Source organism: Laetiporus sulphureus, assembly GCF_001632365.1.
Source record: "Laetiporus sulphureus 93-53 unplaced genomic scaffold LAESUscaffold_12, whole genome shotgun sequence".
NCBI lineage: Eukaryota > Fungi > Basidiomycota > Agaricomycetes > Polyporales > Laetiporaceae > Laetiporus > Laetiporus sulphureus.
In genome coordinates, this window is record NW_024468521.1 from 430071 (window position 1) to 448104 (window position 18034).

Consider the following 18034-nt stretch of genomic DNA (forward strand, 5'->3'; position numbering starts at 1 on the left):
CCTGAACCCAAGAAGGTTAAGCAAGTACAAGCTTTTCTTGGGTTCGCAAATTTCTATCGTCGATTCATTGAAGGATTTGCCAAAAAGTCTCGACCACTCAATATCCTTACACGAAAGGATCAGAAATGGGTATGGAGCGAAGAGCAACAACAATCATTCGATGCTCTCAAGAAAGCCTTTACAACAGCTCCAATTCTGGCATTACCGGATGATATGCATCCATTCCGGTTAGAAACAGATTCCAGCGATTTTGCCACTGGCGCATGCCTCGAACAACTCAAAGACGATGGGTTGTGGCATCCAATCGCATTCTATTCAAAAAGCCTCAATGAGGCTGAGCAGAACTATGAAATCTATGACAAAGAGATGCTCGCAATCATTCGAGCGTTGGAAGAATACCGACAACATCTCGAAGGTCATCATCCGCTCCCAGTAGAAATATGGTCCGATCACCAGAACTTAACCTATTTCAAATCAGCACAAAAGCTGACGAGGCGGCAAGCTCGATGGTCGCTATATCTCACACGGTTCAACATCTAACTACATCACAAACCAGGAAAATCAATGCATCGCACGGATCCTCTGTCCAGGAGGCCAGATCATGAAGAGGGGGTAAATCTCGATAATTCTGACAAAACTCTGCTCAAACCGGAATATTTCGTGATTAAAGCTATTCAACATACCCATCTTGCAGTCGTCACAGATCATGATTTGGTGGACAAGATCAAGGAGGCACTACAAGACGACAATGTGAACAACTCATACTAAGAACTACTCAAGAAAGGACAACGAGAGTTCTCAAAAGGACTCGAAGACTGGAACTTCGAAAGTGGGATATTACTATACCGAGGCAAAATCTATGTGCCGAAAGCAGATAATAAGGAATCACTTAGACGAGAAATCGTTCAGCGTCATCATGAAGCTGCCAGTGCAGGTCATCCTGGAAGATGGAAGACATATGAGATGTTATCTCGTAATTACTGGTGGCCGGGAATGTCCACTTACGTCAAACAGTATGTTGGTTCTTGCGACCTTTGTCAACGCAACAAGAACATCAATCAGCCAAAATACGGAGAATTACAGCCAAATGAGGTCCCAACAGAACCTTGAGAAATTGTCTCTGTCGACTTAATCACTCAATTACCAGAATTCCATGGATTCAACGCGATTATGGTAGTTGTCAATCGTTTGACCAAACGAGCGCATTGCTTTGCAATCACCAATGAGTTCTCATCGTCAGACCTTGCTCGTACTTTCTATGAGAGGGTATGGACACAGCATGGTCTTCCGAGACAGATTATCTCGGACAGAGGTACTCAGTTTGCAAGCTCATTATTCCAGGAAGTATGCAAACTCCTTGGAATACAATCAACAATGTCATCCGCATATCATCCGGAGACCGATGGTCAAACTGAAAGAACAAATCAGTCGCTAGAGCAATATCTTCGTATTTATACTGATAAACGCGTGAAAGACTGGAGTACTTTACTTCCAACTGCTGAATTCGCCTATAATAATCAGGCTTCTGAAACCACTAAGAATTCACCATTCTTTGTCGAATACGGTAGACACCCACGTGCAGAACCAACAATAATGGACCCTATAAAGCATAATACGCTAGATTCCATAATGCAGGCACGAGTAGAAGCGCAAGAGCAAGCAAAAGCAGCCATTCTATTGGTGGCTGAACGCATGAAGTGGTACTACAATCAATCTGTACGACCCGCACCTTTCAAAGTTGGAGATCAAGTATTACTCTCCACTAAAGATTGGCAGACATCGGGAGCCAAATTGGCACAACGGAGAGATGGACCCTTTGAAATCGTAGAAAAACTAGGACCAGTCACATATAGACTCAAAATGCCGCGACAATACAGCGTTCATCCAGTTTTTCATGCATCCAAGCTCACGCTCTACCACAAAGATGAAATACCAGACCGCACTCTCAGACCCCGCCCTCCTATCAAGAAGAAGACTGGCGAAGAATGGGAAGTTGAATACATAGTCGACTCTCGTGTCATTCGTGGCAAACTTCAATATTTGGTGCATTGGAAGGGTTATTCTAAAGCCGAAGAAACTTGGGAACCCGCAGCAAATTTGAAGAAATCTCCGCGTCTCATCAAGGAATTTCACAGGAAATATCCTGACGCACCTCAATCAATATCTCTCATTGATACAACTCCGGTCGATGGTGTTTTTCCACCCAGGAGAACAGGTCAAGTCTACGACCCCGCCACTGATACCATTCAGATATACGATCAGGATAGAGATGATTGGGATCATTCTAGAGATCTTCAAATTACATTAGACAATCCAAATGCACACGCACCAAAATATGCCCATGAAGACGATGCTGGAATGGATTTAGCTGCATCAGAACCAACAACCATCCGAGCACACTCAAGAGGATTGGTATCTACAGGACTTCACTTTACAACACCTCGAGGGACCTATGGTCGAATTGCACCATGAAGTGGGTTAGCTGTCAAAGGCATCGACGTAGGAGCTGGTGTTATCGACAGAGGATACACAGGCGAAATGAAGATTTTGCTAATCAATAATACAAATGATGACTTCATAGTCAATTTGGGCGATCGAGTTGCTCAACTTATCATTGAACGTATTGTCACCCCTGTCGTTTCACTAGTTGATCACCTCAAACCCTCAGCACGAGGTCACCGTGGATTTGGTTCAACAGGCGATAATTACTTCCAGAAACCACGCAAAAAGCCAGATTCGGGACGAACTGTCTAGAAGGGGGGGTACTGTCACAGATTTTCACGTTTTCACCTCTGCATGTGACCAAGACATCATTTGACATCAGCGCTAGGCTGTTCAGAAAGGAACGAACCGGTACGCGAAGTACTAATAGTCCTAGATGCCCCAAAGGTCCAGGTCTAGTCACGTGACATATCACGTGATATCCACACATGTGACAAGTAGCGCTGGTATTAGGTAAGCCTAACTTATACAGTAATATCATCTCACCTAGAAGCAACGGTCGGACTCCGGAAGAATCCAACGAAGAGGATACACGACACCGGAGATATGTCCTTAAGAAGATATTAGTTCACATGCACGAGGTAGATAGATACCACGCCACCGAAGATGTAGCCATTACAGGCAATACCATTCCCATGGTCTTACTAAGTAGTTCGGAGATTCGGCATGCATGACACACGTAGTCTGACAGGTAGTGGTAACCAATCAGACAATGTCCATTAGCTAGCGGTTCTGGGGTATCAGGGTACCAAGGGTCCCTCCACTCATGTATATAAGCCAGAGCTCTGAGACGCATAAGTCCCCCAGACTTATTCTCATCTCTGCTACACCTATCCATACAGTGTTACCAGTGCTCACTTGCAAGGCACTGCTTTATCTTGATCCTCTTTGTGTCCATCCTTACGTCGACAACAGTCAGTAAGTGTTTGATCATAAGGTCATAGGCTTAGTCGGCACTCTGCGTCCTAAGTTTGTGATAAGAGCGAGTCTAAACTTGCCTACAGTTACCCAAAAGGTGCTCAACAACTAGCTCCACAACAGAAACATAGTTTCACATACCATTATCAGTGAACAGGTCTTTAAAACGTGAACTTTGACTAGCCCAGGTCAGCTCAAACATCTCTTGACATATAGGTACAATGTTAGCAAGATGACTGCAGATATGATCAGTAATTTATAACTGTGACAACTGTGAAACTCACTATGCATCTGCCGACCATGATCCGACTGGTCTTGGATTAAACAGCCAGTTACCAGTTAGCATTTCGAAAACCTGAAAGGACAAGTCAGTTGAGGTAAAAATGGATCATACTAGTATTGTATGCTCACCAAGCACCCAACACTCCAAATGTCCGCCTTCTTATCCCATCCACATCCTATGACAACTTCTGGAGCACGAAGAGCAACAGGCTGGATAATGTCTGAGTGATATCCATCGACAAAAGCACCTTTACGAAGAGAAGGTATAGGCAACAAGATCAATTGGAAAGAAACATAACACATACTAGTACCAAAATCAGTCAACTTGAAAATCGGGATGGAACAATTGTCCGAAAGATCTCGTGCAGTTGACAGCGGCTGTGATATGACCGGCGGGACAGGGAAGGCAGACACATCAAGTGTTTCAATTTGAGGCGGTGAAGACTTGGCCTGGTGTGAGAGAAAAGACTCGATGTCATCGATAACAGCCAGCATGTTGTCGAACTTGATATCTGGAACGGCCTGTGTAAGCACATAGACCTTTCGGCGGCGTGAGGGACATTGTTTACCTGTATGGACAATACCAAGAGCATGCAAGTTCCTCGCAGCAATGAGAAGCTGATGTGTGATCTCCTTTGCGACGGGAATGGGAACTTTGCCTCCAGATGCACGCAGAAGGCCTTAAAGGAACTGCCTAAGACTTCCGTAACAAGACACAGGTGCTCGCCATGACAGCTTTGAACATTAAACGTATCCTTGAATTTAATGAGATGCGTTTCGGTATCTGAATGACCCTGAGCCTTCGCAACGAGCCGCAGGATGGGGAGCTCGCAGGCGACGGATCCTTGCATGAGAGTGGCGTGGGCGGTCAAGATCTTAATAGCAACGCCACACTGGGCCCTTCAAATCAGTGAGGACGAGATGCCTCATATTGAAGCAACTCACCTAGAATCGTTCGCCATCCAAACACTGGAATGTTGGCCGAATCCCAATTTACGCACCACGGTATAAGATGAATGCAGCACAGTGCCCAGCTGAGCAGGGAAGAAGCCAGCATTGGCATCAGTACCAAGGTCGAGGGGTTCTTCGGGCCATGCTGGCCGAGCCTTCCGCTTGGTGAGTGCCGGAAGCTTCAATTTTCCCAAGAGACGACGGTGCATAACACTACAAACACGATACAATAAAATCGCACGCAAAAGTCTATAAAAATCTTTGGGTAATTAGTTGAAACCGTGGAAGAATAGATGAAACCGCGGATAAATAATGAATCGGGATTTTGTACAGACTTTTGGGTGCGATTTTATTGTACCATGTTTGTAGTGTAATGCAATAACCCGGACAAGATATGCGCGTCGTCTACATCCAATCCATACACATCGGGAGTTTTGTCATTTAATCCGGGACAAAAGTACTATTGTAGCGGATCTCATTGGTCAATTCAAATTTTGTCTGTACTTTTCTCCCGGATTAAATGACAAAACTCCCGATGTGATACTATCTAAATGAACGCGTCGGAGTTCAAATTGCACCGCGCACAGCCGCTGGAGTCCTACTCGTCCCATTCAAATCAAAATGCAAAAAGAAGCGAACACTTCCAATATTTGCTACCAACAGTTATTCGATATCACCATGATCTGTCGAACCAATGAACACAGTTATCCGGAGTCGACGTGCAACAAATCCGACAAGTCATACTCATGTTCTACAAGCGACTAGTTGTAATGCTTCACAACGACCCCAATGATGACCTCCTCCTCGATATTGTTCTCCTTCTTCTCTAGCTTTGTCAAACCATATGCACTGGTTCGGCTCTTGCGCCATTCGAGCATCGTCGGAGCGTCAGCGTCATCGCACAGCCGCTTGATGCCAACCCTCTGCAAAAGAGGGCTCTCGGCGAACGGGACGAGTTTAACGTCGTCATTCGCCTTGGCAAAGTAGAATACGCCAACTCGAGGGTAACCTCGCTGGTCCTCGGGAGGCTGCACGACACGGTGAATGGTCGCCTTGTAGAAACCGCCCGAGAGGAACTCCATCACGTCTCCGGCATTGATTACCTATGGCGTACGTGAGTAGTGCGCACAACGTATCTAGGAAATTGACAGCATACCAGAGCGTGGTCTATGTGCTTGACCCATCGCCATTTTCCATCCGGAGAAAGCATCTGTAGTGCCGAGATGGGCTGGCTGAAGAGCATGGAGACACTGCCGATATCTGCGCAGAATATCAATATCAGACACGACCCTCGCCTCCGCCACAGACAAGCTGCATACCGGTATGACCTTTGAGCCAAACGTTTTCGGTGATGAGCTCTTCTTTCTCGGAACGGGGGAAACTGCATAGTTGCCGCACATCAGTAACTTATCAATGTGCAGTTGACAGTTGCATCAAAAGCATGTACTCACTATTTCATGAATCGAACTATGCCGATCGTCAGCGACTGCTGTTACGAAAGGAATGAGAAGCGACCTACTGGCAGTCTCGTTGTTGTCCTCGAAGCCATGGATATTGACGAACGTTTCCTCGGGAAGCTCGAGCCCCAATGCCAAAAGCCTGTCAATACATTCAGAAACTGCTAGTCCCATACAGAGGTGAGTCCGAACCTGAGTATAGGGTTCAAGATATCGTAGTGGCAATATCTGCTGAAGGCATCGATCTCCGGGAGGAATGGCCTGAGAGCTTTCGGATGCTCGCTCTTTGAGACGTCTCGATCCACTGTCAATGAAATACGCATCAAACGCAAACTCCCGGTCACATAGGAGAGGACATACTGTTGTACTGTTCTATTTGGTCGCGGACACCGCCATTGATGTGCTGTGGTGAAGGGTCAGCCTGACTTACGAGAGAAAAATGAGAGCCACGTACCCAATGCTGCCTTGCTTTGTATCCGAGATAGACGCCTGTCTTTTCGAAGTCACCAGTGTATATCTTCTTTTCATCGTCTCCAACGAGAGAGAACGGCACGTCTGCGATGTCGAACATACGATCGTTCTACCCAATGCACCATCAGTACAATCCCGTGCACGACCGCCTACATGGAACCCAACCTGCGCCTGCGTCAAACCATGGTTGATGACGTAGAAAAATCCTTCCTTGGACATGGCATCGCGAACTCGAAGAGCAAGCTGAGCTCGTCCTTCAGGAGTGTCCGCTTTGGAAAGATCGACGATAGGAAGGTCCGCCCATTCCACTGCAGTATCACCCACGGAGTCATTCACTGCTCACGGCGTTCACAAAACAGAAAACGTGCTGACAGCTTTCGGTTGTAGTAGAGAGTCTTTCGTGATGGGGAACGGGGGGGAAGACTGTACTCGGCATGCTGAATGTGAGCTCGAAACAGAAGCTAGGCGAGTGAAAAGAGGGCTTGCTCTACAAGATGTCCGAGATGGTCACGTAAATACTGCGACGGGGCCAGAGGCGGATAAACTACCGGAAAGTCTGATATCTGCAGCGCAGGTCAGCAGGACCAGCCCTTCACAAGCGACACGTACACATGTCAATACAGAGCTATCGAATGCAACATCGTGGCGTGCTTCTCTTCTGAGAGAACAATTCGACGGATAGAGGGAGAAGAGGAACGAGCATGATCAGGTTCAGTAAATTACTGCTGGATTCGAAGAGGACATACCTATCTCAAAGCAATTATGCGGTGTCCAGAAGACTTCGGACCATTCAGAGACGAGCCATTGCTCACCGGAATCCAATGTGTCCTGAAGTCTTGAGCCTTGCCGAGCGACGGCTCAATCAGAAAGTGCATGCAGAACCGACCGGTCCGCACGCAGAACACGAAAGATAGAACCATCTGCAAGAACGGATGCTTTGAGTATGAAGACGTCCCTGGTAGATAATCCATGCGATGCGGTCTATCAGCTGTAGCCGAAGTACTGATAGGCACTCGATTCACTGCCGATAGGAAGTACAATGCGAATGCGCACACTTCTGATAACCTCATGGTGTGGTATCTCCACTAGGATGAGTCAGTTGTAGTGCTTCACCGCAAGCCCGTGCACCGTTTCCTCCTCATGACCATCCTCCCTCTTCCGCAGCTCAGCTAGTCCATAACCGCTCGTCCTGCCTCTACGCCAGATCTCCATGGTAGGTGCGTCGGCATCATCGCAGCGACGACGTATACCGACCCTCTGCAGAACCGGGCTCTCCTTGTACGGCACCAGCTTCACGTCATCATTTGGCATGCTGAAATAGAATATCCCCAGACGTGTATACCCACGCTGGTCTTCGGGGGGCTGAACGACGCGATGAATTGTGCCTTTGTACAGTCCGCCTGATAGGAACTCCATTGCATCCCCGGCGTTCACGACCTGGAATGAGATTCAGAATGATAGTTTTGAAACGTGGTGACCTACGTACTAGTGCGTTATCGATGTGTTTGATCCAACGCCATTGGCCGTCCACACAGAGGATTTGCAGCGCAGCGATCGGCTGACTCCACAAGATAGTGATGGATCCGATATCTATAAATCATCTGATTAGCGTAGCAAAGCGCCATAGCAACTAGACGCCCACCTGTGTGGCCCTTCAGCCACACGTTTTTGCTTTTGATCTCATCTTCTTCTGAGCGAGGATAGCTGGATTGAATTGTCCGTCATCCTGGTCGAAAGAGAATCACATAGACTTACTACTTCATGAAACGCACTGTCCGCGAGTCAATTCTTCGATCACTCAATAAGTGCCACGGCGCTTACCGTACGTTTCACCCCAAGCGTTGAAGTCATGATTGTTGACGAATGTCTCCTCTGGAAGTTCCATGCCACGCGCGAATAATCTGCAGGTACGATTATCGGTCGCGTGCGAAGGTCCCCCATTTTAATGCGTTCTCACCGGAGGATGTTATGGAGAACTTCAAAATGATTGAACTTAGCGAACGCCTCGATTTCCGGCAGCAGAGGACGGAGGGCCTCAGGATGCTGTTTCCTCGTAACATCACGGTTAACTACGCTACTACGTTAGAAGCGATGGACGTCTTTTAAAACCTTGACATACTATTGTAATGTTCAATTTGATCTCTGACGCCGCCGTCAACATACTGCAGAAGAGTTGACGAGGAGGTTTTGACAGAAGGAAGCCACTGGACGTACCCAGAATTCTCGTTTCTTATATCCTTGATAGGAACCGGCACCTTTTATGTTTGCTGCGTACCTTTCCTTCTCTTCTTCCGACGTGGACGAGAACGGAAGGTCTGCGATATCGAATATGCGATCATTCTCCCAGCGTGATATGCTTGAATGTCACGTCATGATTAGAGGGAAGGAGTCTCTCACCTGCGCCTGGGTATACCCGTGATTGATGATGTAGAAAAAGCCTTGCTCGGACATCGCTTGGCGCACTTGCAAGGCGAGCTCTGCACGACCATCTGGGGTGTGCATCTTTGAAAAGTCTAAGATAGTGAGATCGGCATAGTCCACTAAGTGCGATGAGGAACAACAAACAGATAAGCTGCGTATCGTGGACAATGGAACACTGCAACTCACGTGGCTCCTTTGTTGGCGCGGGTCGAACGTAGTGAGGTACAGGTGGTAGTACGATGCTAGGCATGACTGCAGGAAAGGGGACTGTGTTTCGCTTGGGCGGGTACTCGATGACCAGATCAGAGCGTCACCGAGCACGACACCTTACGGGCCATATATATTTAAGGCGACGGAGGCCCGAAAGCTTCGTGACTTATCACGATGCGCACGATAAGCAGAAGAATACTGCGTGAGTAAATTGGGGTCGATGGAAGAGCTCACCAAGGGAGCTTGAACGGTCAGATGAGCAACATGTCACCAAGCGCTTTGATGGACGCACAGCAACGTACATACCCAGCTACCACATGACACACCTTTATGCGCACCGAACATAACGCCATACTCACTGATTACGTCCGCATCATACAGTAATGACAGAATTGATGACTAGCCACTGAGATGGCCCAGTGGTTCGTGATAGGTCGTATGACGACTGTTGACATCCGCGGATTGTCGTGAATAGCTCATAGCTGATTCAGGAGCGTGCTCCACATAACTCATAATGGACAAGCTAAAGAAAACATTGCAAGCCGTCAAACATGCATACGTCCAGCATGCCACTTGCACAAAGGATGGGGATAAATGGCCCATCTTGACCCACTCCTGACATGCTATTGAGAGTGTTCTAGACACTGACGGGCGTTAGCACCGACAAGGTAATTTCACACGAGCAGCAGAATCGTACCTACCAGCACCGGCCATCCATGCACTTTCGCTGAACGGACCTAACCTTGCCTGCGTCAAACCACGGTTGATGACGTAGAAGAACCACTCCTTCGACATGGCATCGCGAGCTTGAAGAGCAAGCTGAGCTCTTCCTCCGGAAGTGTCCGCTTTGGAAAGATGGACGATAGAGAGGTCCGTCCATTTCACTGCTACATCATTCATAGAGTCATTCGCTGGTCACGGTGTTCACATATCAGAAACGTGCTGACAGCTTTCGGTTGTGGTAGGGAGTTTCTCATGACGAGGAACGGGGCAAGACTGCTCGGCATGTTGGATGTGAGCTCGAAACAAAGGCTAGGCAAGTGAAAAGAAGGCTTGCTCTACAGGATGTCCGCGATGGTCGCATAAATACTGCGACGGGGCCAGAGGCGGACAAGCCACTGGAAAGTCTGCTATCTGCAGCACAGGACAGCAAGCCCAGCCCTTCACAAGAGTCACGTCCACAAGTCAATACGGAGCGATCGAATGCAACGTCGTGCCGTGCTCCTCTTCTGGGAGAGCAGTTCTATGAGTAGAAGGCGAATAAGCATAGTCATATTCAGTGCACTACTACCTGGATTTGAACGGGACATACTGACCTCGTAGCAATTACAACGCGCCCAGTGCATATCGAGGCATGCAGAGACGAATCATTGCTCACCGGAATCCAATGTGTCCTGAGGTGTTGAGCCTTTCCGAGCAACGGCTCAATCAGAAAGTGCATGCAGAACCCACCGGTCCGCACGCTAAACACGAAAGATAGAACCATCTGCAAGAACGGATGCTTTGGGCGAAGACGTCACTGGAAGATAATGCGGCCTATCAGCTGCAGCCGAAGTGTTGACAGGCACTCGATTCACTGCAGATAGGAAGTACAATGCGAATGTTTTGATAACCCCGTGGGGCCAGTATCTCCACTAGGATGAGTCAGTTGTAGTGCTTCACCGCGATCCCGTTCACAATTTCCTCCTCATGACCATCCTCCCCCTTCGGCAGCTCAGCTTGTCCATAACCGCTCGTCCTGCTTGTGCGCCAGATCTCCATGGTAGGTGCGTCGGCATCATCGCAGCGACGATGTATACCGACCCTCTGCAGAACCGGACTCTCCTTGTACGGCACCAGTTTCACGTCATCATTCGGCATGCAGAAATAGAATACCCCCAGACGCGCATACCCACGCTGGTCTTCGGGGGGCTGAACGACGCGATGAATTGTGCCTTTGTACAGTCCGCCTGACAGAAACTCCATTGCATCCCCGGCGTTCACGACCTGGGAGGAGACTGAGATTGACAGTTCTGCAACGTGGCGATATACGTACTAGCGCGTTATCGATGTGTTTGATCCAACGCCATTGGCCGTCCACACAGAGGATTTGCAGCGCGGCGATCGGCTGACTCCACAGGATACTGACGGTCCCGAAATCTATAGAACATCTGTTTAGCGTACTTAGCAACGCGCCGTAGAAAGTAGACGCCTACCCGTATGGCCCTTCAGCCACACGTTCTTGCTTTTGATCTCATCTTCTTCTGAGCGAGGATAGCTGGATTGAATTGTCCGTCATCCTGGTCGAAAGAGAATCACATAGACTTACTACTTCATGAAACGCACTGTCCGCGAGTCAATTCTTCGATCACTCAATAAGTGCCACGGCGCTTACCGTACGTTTCACCCCAAGCGTTGAAGTCATGATTGTTGACGAATGTCTCCTCTGGAAGTTCCATGCCACGCGCGAATAATCTGCAGGTACGATTATCGGTCGCGTGCGAAGGTCCCCCATTTTAATGCATTCTCACCGGAGGATGTTATGGAGAACTTCAAAATGATTGAACTTAGCGAACGCCTCGATTTCCGGCAGCAGAGGACGGAGGGCCTCAGGATGCTGTTTCCTCGTAACATCACGGTTAACTAAGCTACTACGTTAGAAGCGATGGACGTCTTTTAAAACCTTGACATACTATTGTAATGTTCAATTTGATCTCTGACGCCGCCGTCAACATACTGCAGAAGAGTTGACGAGGAGGTTTTGACAGAAGGAAGCCACTGGACGTACCCAGAATTCTCGTTTCTTATATCCTTGATAGGAACCGGCACCTTTTATGTTTGCTGCGTACCTTTCCTTCTCTTCTTCCGACGTGGACGAGAACGGAAGGTCTGCGATATCGAATATGCGATCATTCTCCCAGCGTGATATGCTTGAATGTCACGTCATGATTAGAGGGAAGGAGTCTCTCACCTGCGCCTGGGTATACCCGTGATTGATGATGTAGAAAAAGCCTTGCTCGGACATTGCTTGGCGCACTTGCAAGGCGAGCTCTGCACGACCATCTGGAGTGTGCACCTTTGAAAAGTCTAATATAATGAGATCGGCATAGTCCACTAAGTGCGATGAGGAACAAGAAACAGATAAGCTGCGTATTTAGTGGACAATAGAACACTGCAACTCACATGGCTCCTTGGTTGGCGCGGGTCGAACGTAGTGAGGCACAGGTGGTAGTACGATGCTAGGCATGACTGCAGGAAAGGGGGACTGTGTTTCGCTTGGGCGGGTACTCGATGACCAGATCAGGGCATCACCGAGCACGACACTCTACGGGCCATATATATTTAAGGCGACGGAGGCCCGAAAGCTTCGTGATTTATCACGATGCGCACGATAAGCAGAAGAATACTGCGTGAGTAAGTCGGGGTCGATGAAACAGCTTACCAAGGGTGCTTGAATGGTCAAACGAGCAACACGTCACCAAGCGCTTTGATGAACGCAATATAACGCCATATTTACTGATGCCATCATAGAAGTCATGAATCGTCCAGTAAGATCGTCCAAGTGTTTCCTGACAGGTCGAATGACGACTGTTGACGCCATCCATGGATTGCTCCACGTAACTCATATGGATAAGCCAAAAAAACAGCTGCCAGCCGCCTATCATGCATACATGAAGCATACCGCTTGCGCTTGCACAAAATGTTGGGGATAAATAGCCCATCTTGACGGACTCCTGTATGCGATTGAGAGTATTATAGGTACTGACGGGCGTTAGCACCAACAAGGATGTTTGAACGAGCAGCTAAATCGTGCCTACCTACACCAGGCACCTATGCGTGTTTTCCAGTATTCAATACGAAACCTGACGCTCTAAAATGTCCAGAGTTTGGTATTTCTGCTCGTCCAGGCCACGCCACATATCGTCAAGCTATACAGAGACAGGACGGCCATTGCGGCAGGATCTGACATGTACATCGTCGGCATTGTTAGGTTAACAAGTCCTGTAGCGAGGTTGGCCTATGATGGGCATAAGCATAAGTGCATTCATTGTGCAAAACCTATGAGCCTACCAGTAAGAATAACACGAGACCATTATGATTGATCGCTTCTAATAATGGGGGCGCTCTGGCTGCAGCCCTGAGAGTCCGCTCGCTCGTGGACAGCACAGCAGGATCTGGCTTCACTTTAAGCTTCGAGTAAGGAGAATACCTCGATCTCGAGGATGGTGATGCGAAGAACAAGAGATCGAGGACTAAGTAGCCAAGGAGGAAGGACGTGTTGTATGCTGCCACCCAGAGGATGTACTGCAAGTTGACCAATCGGCGCGACACGCCACCGCCGATATCAAGAAGCATGGTGCAGCCTAAGAGGGTCCACCACAGGACACTATAGGCACAGAGTTCGATAGCAGTTTTGTCGTTCTCCCGATTTGTTTGTTGTGCAGATGACAGTCCAGAGGACATGTTGTCAACCTTTCGCTTCGACTCGTCATGCTCGTGCGTCGGGCGTTTGCCGGACTTGTCCTTAGGTTGGGAAAGGCCCTTTTGGCAACGGCGAAAGTATGATGGGGACGGAGGCAGGACTATGGTACCGGTATAGAGACCGAGAAGGTGAATCGCCAAGTAGCCTAAAGTAGGATTGTCGATATATTGTTGCCTTGGACATGTTAAACACAACTCACCAGATAGTGAGACAATACCCTCTTTGTTCGAACTAACTAAATTAACACGAGGGGCTTTGAAGACATAGCTCATTAGACCATTGCTCAGAGCGACTTGCTGCACTGAAGCCAGTACAAGGTCGGTGAACGGGGCGAACGAAACAGAGCAGATGCAACTAAGACAACAACGTACGCAGAGCGACCAGCACGGCCAGCAGTGATATCGGGATTCCGACCATTAGAGGATGAAGTAGTACTTGAAGAATGGGAATGAAACCCAGCGTGAAGAAGAAGTTCCAATGTGTGCCGTATTCAGTTTGATGTTCCTACACACGGTAAGTACGAGAAACACCTTCTTATGGCGTGACGACGTACCGGATATTCGACACCCTTTACCGATAATGTTCGGAATAGGCCCAGTACGAAGAGCGGATAGCATTTCCTTATGACTTTGAGTACTTTCGCAACCAGCGGCTCGGTCAGGTGCGCTGGATTCTTGACCACTGGCATTGCAGAGATGATGCCTTGAGAGAAGACAAATGACCCCACTCCAAGGTCCATCTAAAATGCTGTTGGGCTTAACAGGCGAGAGGAAAACGATAGTGGGCTTACTAAAGAAACCCCAAACGTCTCGCATTTCGCCAACATGCGTGGGAACACGGGAAAGTCGACCGCGAGGATGCACAGGAATGTCAACAATAGCATATGTGCCCGGTAAGTAGTCAAGGCAGGGAGACGATTGAACGATCGAACGGGGGGACTGTCGGCCTTTTCCCTTCCTTGGGATGCGGCACCGCTTTCCCCAGAGCCTTTCGTTACACGAATACTATTTGAGCTTGAAGGGAGCACTACTCCAGAACCGCCACGAGACATAAGAAGTAAAAGTCCAGTTGGCGACAGCAAGATGAGAGTCAGTTGGCCTGGAGAGCGTGCAAAGAGCGTGACGGAGAGAAGGAGGGGCACGACAAGGATGACGAATTCGACTAGAAAGCCCATCGACTTATTCATAAATAGTCGCGTTTTCATCGCGGAATAGAGAGCTATAGAGGACTGTGTTCAGTTAGATACTCTGGTAGTTACTGGAATGTTGTTGCTACTCACCAGCGCAGCTAAAGACACCATGTTGATGTGGCCGATACTTGAGCCTGCCATACCCGAGATGAACGCCTCTTTGGAGTTCTTGTAGCTGGAATCCATTATGACTGATGGATAAGAGAATGAGCTCGTTCAAGCGGTTCCACCGAGACCGACACTGTGACGGTCAGCGACAAGCGGTGTGAAGATCGACTCTTGAGACTGATTTGTTCCTGTGTTCTGCCAATGCGTCTTCCGTCAACATTTAGCATCCCATATTGCCGCTGTTTAATCTTCACAGCTGACTTAGAGGAGTATGGGAACGATAATCGGTCTGTCAAGTTAGGTCAGGGTGTGAGTGCGGCAAGAGCTTGGGCGCTAAACATGCTAGACACGGTCACGTGCATCGACGCGTCGCGCTCAATCATTAATGAGGTCCCACGATCACATACATATAACCGAGATTTCGAACAAGCCCCATCCTTCTTCCAACACTACGAACCACCATTATCATGTTCGTCACTCGTCCTAGCACTTGCAAACGCTCTCTTGCCGAAAATGACCACGAAAATGCACATGCCAACGAGAAGTGCCCTCGAGTCCTCACAGGCACTGAGACGGCTGCATTGAAGTCTATCAAGAATGAAAACAAGCGATCTGGCGTCAAGTCCAAGGCTAGCGCAGCCACTGCAACGAAACAGCGACGTATTGGTAAAGACAGTACCAAGAAGAAAGGTCCTCAAGCACCTCCTAAGCATCAGGCCAAGTCTGCCGCTGAAACACACTGTCTGTCATTCATTTGTCGAGTAGGGCATTATTTACATGTCATTTTTCTATTCGTACGATCACAGCGCAACTCATGCGGCACAACGACCTCGATTCGGAGCCTGAAGCCTCCATTGATTCACCATTCGACGTGCCTGGCTATGTTCTGAAGAAAACAGACTTCGGCGTCGTTTGGATGTTTCCTATAATCCCTGGTATGAATTGCCTATCAAAGCGAGTATCATCAATCCATTGAATCTTAATTCCTTCCAGGGCGGCCAGCGCCTGTCGTACAAGGAGACGAACACCCTGCTCCAGGTCCCTCTACAACTGTGGTCTCCTCCCAGAGGAATGAAACCAACATCATCGTTGCTAGGAATGTCGCACCAAGCGAAGTACGTGCCTCTGAGCCTGTTCCAGTGCAGCCTGCTGCTGAGGAGTCAGCCTCAAAGCCCAAGCCTACCAAATGCGTGCTCACCCATCAGGAGTTCGCCATGCTCCTCGAGCGCTGCGCAGCGTCTGACTTCAGTGCGATCGAGGAGCTCAAAGAGCTCGCGAAGGGCACAAAGGGTCTGCAGCGCATCTCCGACTTCACGGAACTGCTTGCCGATCGCGCCAGGGTCGCGTGGAACGCCAAGTCCAAGGAGGACTCCGATATGAGCATGGTCCCCACATTCGTGTTCCTACAGTGGTTCAACTCTTACCATCACTTCGGCGAGTTTGCTGGGGTACGTACGCTGACGTGCACTCCGGCGACGGCTGATCTGACCTTCATCGCAAGGCACTCCTCGAGACTACTCATCCGAACAGCAAGAAACGCGTGATGGGCTTGGACCGCATCGCTTTCAACATCGCGTTTGCGCTCGTGGCGCACTTTGCCCTTGACGTGTCACTCTACACCAAGGGCAAGCCCTCACACACGACGGACGTGCCTAAGATGCATGAGCCCGAAATGAAAAACCTGAACGACGAACTCATGGTGTGGAACTGGACCCAGGGCGGCGTGACCACGCTCGATGGGCTCGACGACACGCTCGCATTGGCTGTGACGCGCTGGAGGAAGGAGAGCAGAAGCGTACCGAAGGCGGCGGAGGACAAGCTCGCAGAGCTTGAGGCGTTCACAGATGTGATCGAGGACGTCACAGGGTGGGGAGGCGAGAAAAACCATGGGTACGAGTTGTTCCAGCGCAGCATGACGGCGCTGGAGAAGTGGATTGACGATGTCCGCATTCCGAAGGATAACGTGAGCTACATCGTACCTGCTGACTGGTGAATGGTGTTTATTTGCTGTCCAGCAGCCCAATTTTGACGTTCGCTTGTATAAATTCTCGCCCGTGCTGTAAAATCTACCTGGAAATCGTCGTGCTGTAGTTATGATTCATAATTCAAAAAGCTGCTTCATTGTCAGACATCTGCGTGAATCGTGTGCTTATGGTATGGAAGCAACATCAGTACGGAAACAGTTGCGGATGGGATGGGAAGTTTCATCCAGGCCTCACAAGGCAGCATCGGCATGATGCGGTGAAGCGGAAATAGGGCGCGTGGAAAAATGGATTGACGATCGTCACTGCTTCCTCTCGCCTCGCATGCACCACGTGTATACGTCCTATGTACAGGTCTTCAATCCTGATTGGCAATCGGGCGACGTACTGCATCCATTCGATTCTGCACCGAGGCCTTGGAATGTACATTAGACATTTTCTCCTTGCGGGATAGTGTAGAAGTGTGACGCAATAATGCAATGGTATGAGCGTATCATACAACCTGGCGGTACCGACCTGAGGAAACTTCGGGAGATTACTTGAAGTACATGCTCACCTTTGGAGCCAAGCTTACAATCTTTGCCCAGCCTTTCATCCTAAGGTCTGCACTGACAACACCGCCAATACGTGTGCCCAACAGCTCGCGCTTGTTATTCAACAGCACTGCAGCATTGTCATCGAAGCGGATAAAGGTGCCGTCCGGTCTGTGTACGACCTTCTTTGTGCGCACAACCACAGCGCGCCGCACGTCACCTCGCCGTACCTTGACGGCAGCCGAGCTTGTCTGGTTGGTAGCAATGGGGCGTGCCTTCTTGACGACGCAGACGATCTCGTCGCCGACACTTCCCCAGCCGTTGGTCACTTTGTTCTTGAGCACATTGACACACTCGATGACCAACGCCCCGGAGTTGTCAATGACCTGAAATGTCTCGTCAGCTCGAGCAGAGGTTCAGAAGACGAAGCAAAGATGGACATTGAGGGTGCTCTTGAGGCCAATCATCGAGACTCGCGAAGAGATGCGCTTGAAGTGAATAAGAAGAATTCTACCCAAGTTTGAAGGGCTATCACATGAGACTTTCGG

The 18034-nt window shown here is 49.0% G+C and overlaps 7 protein-coding genes across 7 annotated transcripts; 1 reads left to right on the plus strand and 6 right to left on the minus strand.

The window, feature by feature from the left end:
• Nucleotides 1-3703: 3703 nt before the first annotated feature.
• Nucleotides 3704-4862, minus strand: LAESUDRAFT_713109 (kinase-like protein; the record flags this gene model as incomplete). Its single annotated transcript, XM_040906940.1, has 5 exons — nucleotides 3704-3775; nucleotides 3832-3950; nucleotides 4008-4224; nucleotides 4272-4602; nucleotides 4648-4862. 5 exons carry the CDS (start codon nucleotides 4860-4862, stop codon nucleotides 3704-3706), a joined length of 954 nt encoding a protein of 317 aa, XP_040765951.1.
• A 397-nt stretch (nucleotides 4863-5259) lies between these two features.
• LAESUDRAFT_811672 (Clavaminate synthase-like protein) lies at nucleotides 5260-7140 on the minus strand. Its single transcript, XM_040914333.1, has 10 exons — nucleotides 6954-7140; nucleotides 6747-6889; nucleotides 6565-6690; nucleotides 6471-6513; nucleotides 6303-6414; nucleotides 6173-6252; nucleotides 6105-6120; nucleotides 5973-6034; nucleotides 5810-5913; nucleotides 5260-5756 (listed from the first exon to the last, which is right to left on the minus strand). The coding sequence occupies exons 1-10, from the start codon at nucleotides 7015-7017 to the stop codon at nucleotides 5415-5417; spliced, it is 1092 nt and encodes a 363-aa protein (XP_040765952.1). The 5' UTR covers nucleotides 7018-7140; the 3' UTR covers nucleotides 5260-5414.
• Nucleotides 7141-7476: 336 nt separating this feature from the next.
• LAESUDRAFT_811673 (Clavaminate synthase-like protein) lies at nucleotides 7477-9303 on the minus strand. Its single transcript, XM_040914334.1, has 10 exons — nucleotides 9189-9303; nucleotides 8979-9121; nucleotides 8796-8921; nucleotides 8701-8743; nucleotides 8539-8650; nucleotides 8403-8482; nucleotides 8337-8352; nucleotides 8224-8285; nucleotides 8068-8171; nucleotides 7477-8018 (listed from the first exon to the last, which is right to left on the minus strand). The coding sequence occupies exons 1-10, from the start codon at nucleotides 9250-9252 to the stop codon at nucleotides 7677-7679; spliced, it is 1092 nt and encodes a 363-aa protein (XP_040765953.1). The 5' UTR covers nucleotides 9253-9303; the 3' UTR covers nucleotides 7477-7676.
• A 1553-nt stretch (nucleotides 9304-10856) lies between these two features.
• On the minus strand, nucleotides 10857-12438 carry LAESUDRAFT_757894 (Clavaminate synthase-like protein; the record flags this gene model as incomplete). Its single annotated transcript, XM_040912371.1, has 10 exons — nucleotides 10857-11198; nucleotides 11248-11351; nucleotides 11408-11469; nucleotides 11521-11536; nucleotides 11587-11666; nucleotides 11723-11834; nucleotides 11885-11927; nucleotides 11980-12105; nucleotides 12163-12305; nucleotides 12375-12438. 10 exons carry the CDS (start codon nucleotides 12436-12438, stop codon nucleotides 10857-10859), a joined length of 1092 nt encoding a protein of 363 aa, XP_040765954.1.
• Nucleotides 12439-13062: 624 nt separating this feature from the next.
• LAESUDRAFT_757895 (uncharacterized protein) lies at nucleotides 13063-15049 on the minus strand (the record flags this gene model as incomplete). The annotated part of the gene is made up of 7 exons (XM_040912372.1): nucleotides 13063-13209; nucleotides 13263-13819; nucleotides 13874-13975; nucleotides 14046-14178; nucleotides 14228-14413; nucleotides 14465-14902; nucleotides 14954-15049. The coding sequence occupies 7 exons, from the start codon at nucleotides 15047-15049 to the stop codon at nucleotides 13063-13065; spliced, it is 1659 nt and encodes a 552-aa protein (XP_040765955.1).
• Nucleotides 15050-15393: 344 nt separating this feature from the next.
• On the plus strand, nucleotides 15394-17096 carry LAESUDRAFT_811676 (uncharacterized protein). The gene is made up of 4 exons (XM_040914335.1): nucleotides 15394-15712; nucleotides 15778-15906; nucleotides 15965-16419; nucleotides 16473-17096. Exons 1-4 carry the CDS (start codon nucleotides 15439-15441, stop codon nucleotides 16962-16964), a joined length of 1350 nt encoding a protein of 449 aa, XP_040765956.1. The 5' UTR covers nucleotides 15394-15438; the 3' UTR covers nucleotides 16965-17096.
• A 392-nt stretch (nucleotides 17097-17488) lies between these two features.
• Nucleotides 17489-17953, minus strand: LAESUDRAFT_757897 (ribosomal protein L14; the record flags this gene model as incomplete). The annotated part of the gene is made up of 2 exons (XM_040912373.1): nucleotides 17489-17872; nucleotides 17927-17953. The coding sequence occupies 2 exons, from the start codon at nucleotides 17951-17953 to the stop codon at nucleotides 17489-17491; spliced, it is 411 nt and encodes a 136-aa protein (XP_040765957.1).
• Between the last annotated feature and the right edge of the window lie 81 nt (nucleotides 17954-18034).

Bases quoted from the DNA above. Each gene is read 5' to 3' on its own strand.
- LAESUDRAFT_811672 (XM_040914333.1), bottom strand. From the start codon at position 7,017: ATGCCGAGTACAGTCTTCCCCCCCGTTCCCCATCACGAAAGACTCTCT. The intron at 6,890-6,953 runs GTCAGCACGTTT...GTGATACTGCAG, and splicing joins CTCTACTACAACCGAAAGCT to TGGAATGGGCGGACCTTCCT. The intron at 6,514-6,564 runs GTACGTGGCTCT...CCTTCACCACAG, and splicing joins ACAAAGCAAGGCAGCATTGG to CACATCAATGGCGGTGTCCG.
- LAESUDRAFT_811676 (XM_040914335.1), top strand. From the start codon at position 15,439: ATGTTCGTCACTCGTCCTAGCACTTGCAAACGCTCTCTTGCCGAAAAT. The intron at 15,713-15,777 runs GTCTGTCATTCA...GTACGATCACAG, and splicing joins GTCTGCCGCTGAAACACACT to CGCAACTCATGCGGCACAAC. The intron at 16,420-16,472 runs GTACGTACGCTG...CTTCATCGCAAG, and splicing joins ACTTCGGCGAGTTTGCTGGG to GCACTCCTCGAGACTACTCA.
- LAESUDRAFT_811673 (XM_040914334.1), bottom strand. From the start codon at position 9,252: ATGCCTAGCATCGTACTACCACCTGTACCTCACTACGTTCGACCCGCG. The intron at 8,483-8,538 runs GTGAGAACGCAT...TCGTACCTGCAG, and splicing joins GTTCTCCATAACATCCTCCG to ATTATTCGCGCGTGGCATGG. The intron at 8,019-8,067 runs GTACGTAGGTCA...ATCTCATTCCAG, and splicing joins AACACATCGATAACGCACTA to GTCGTGAACGCCGGGGATGC.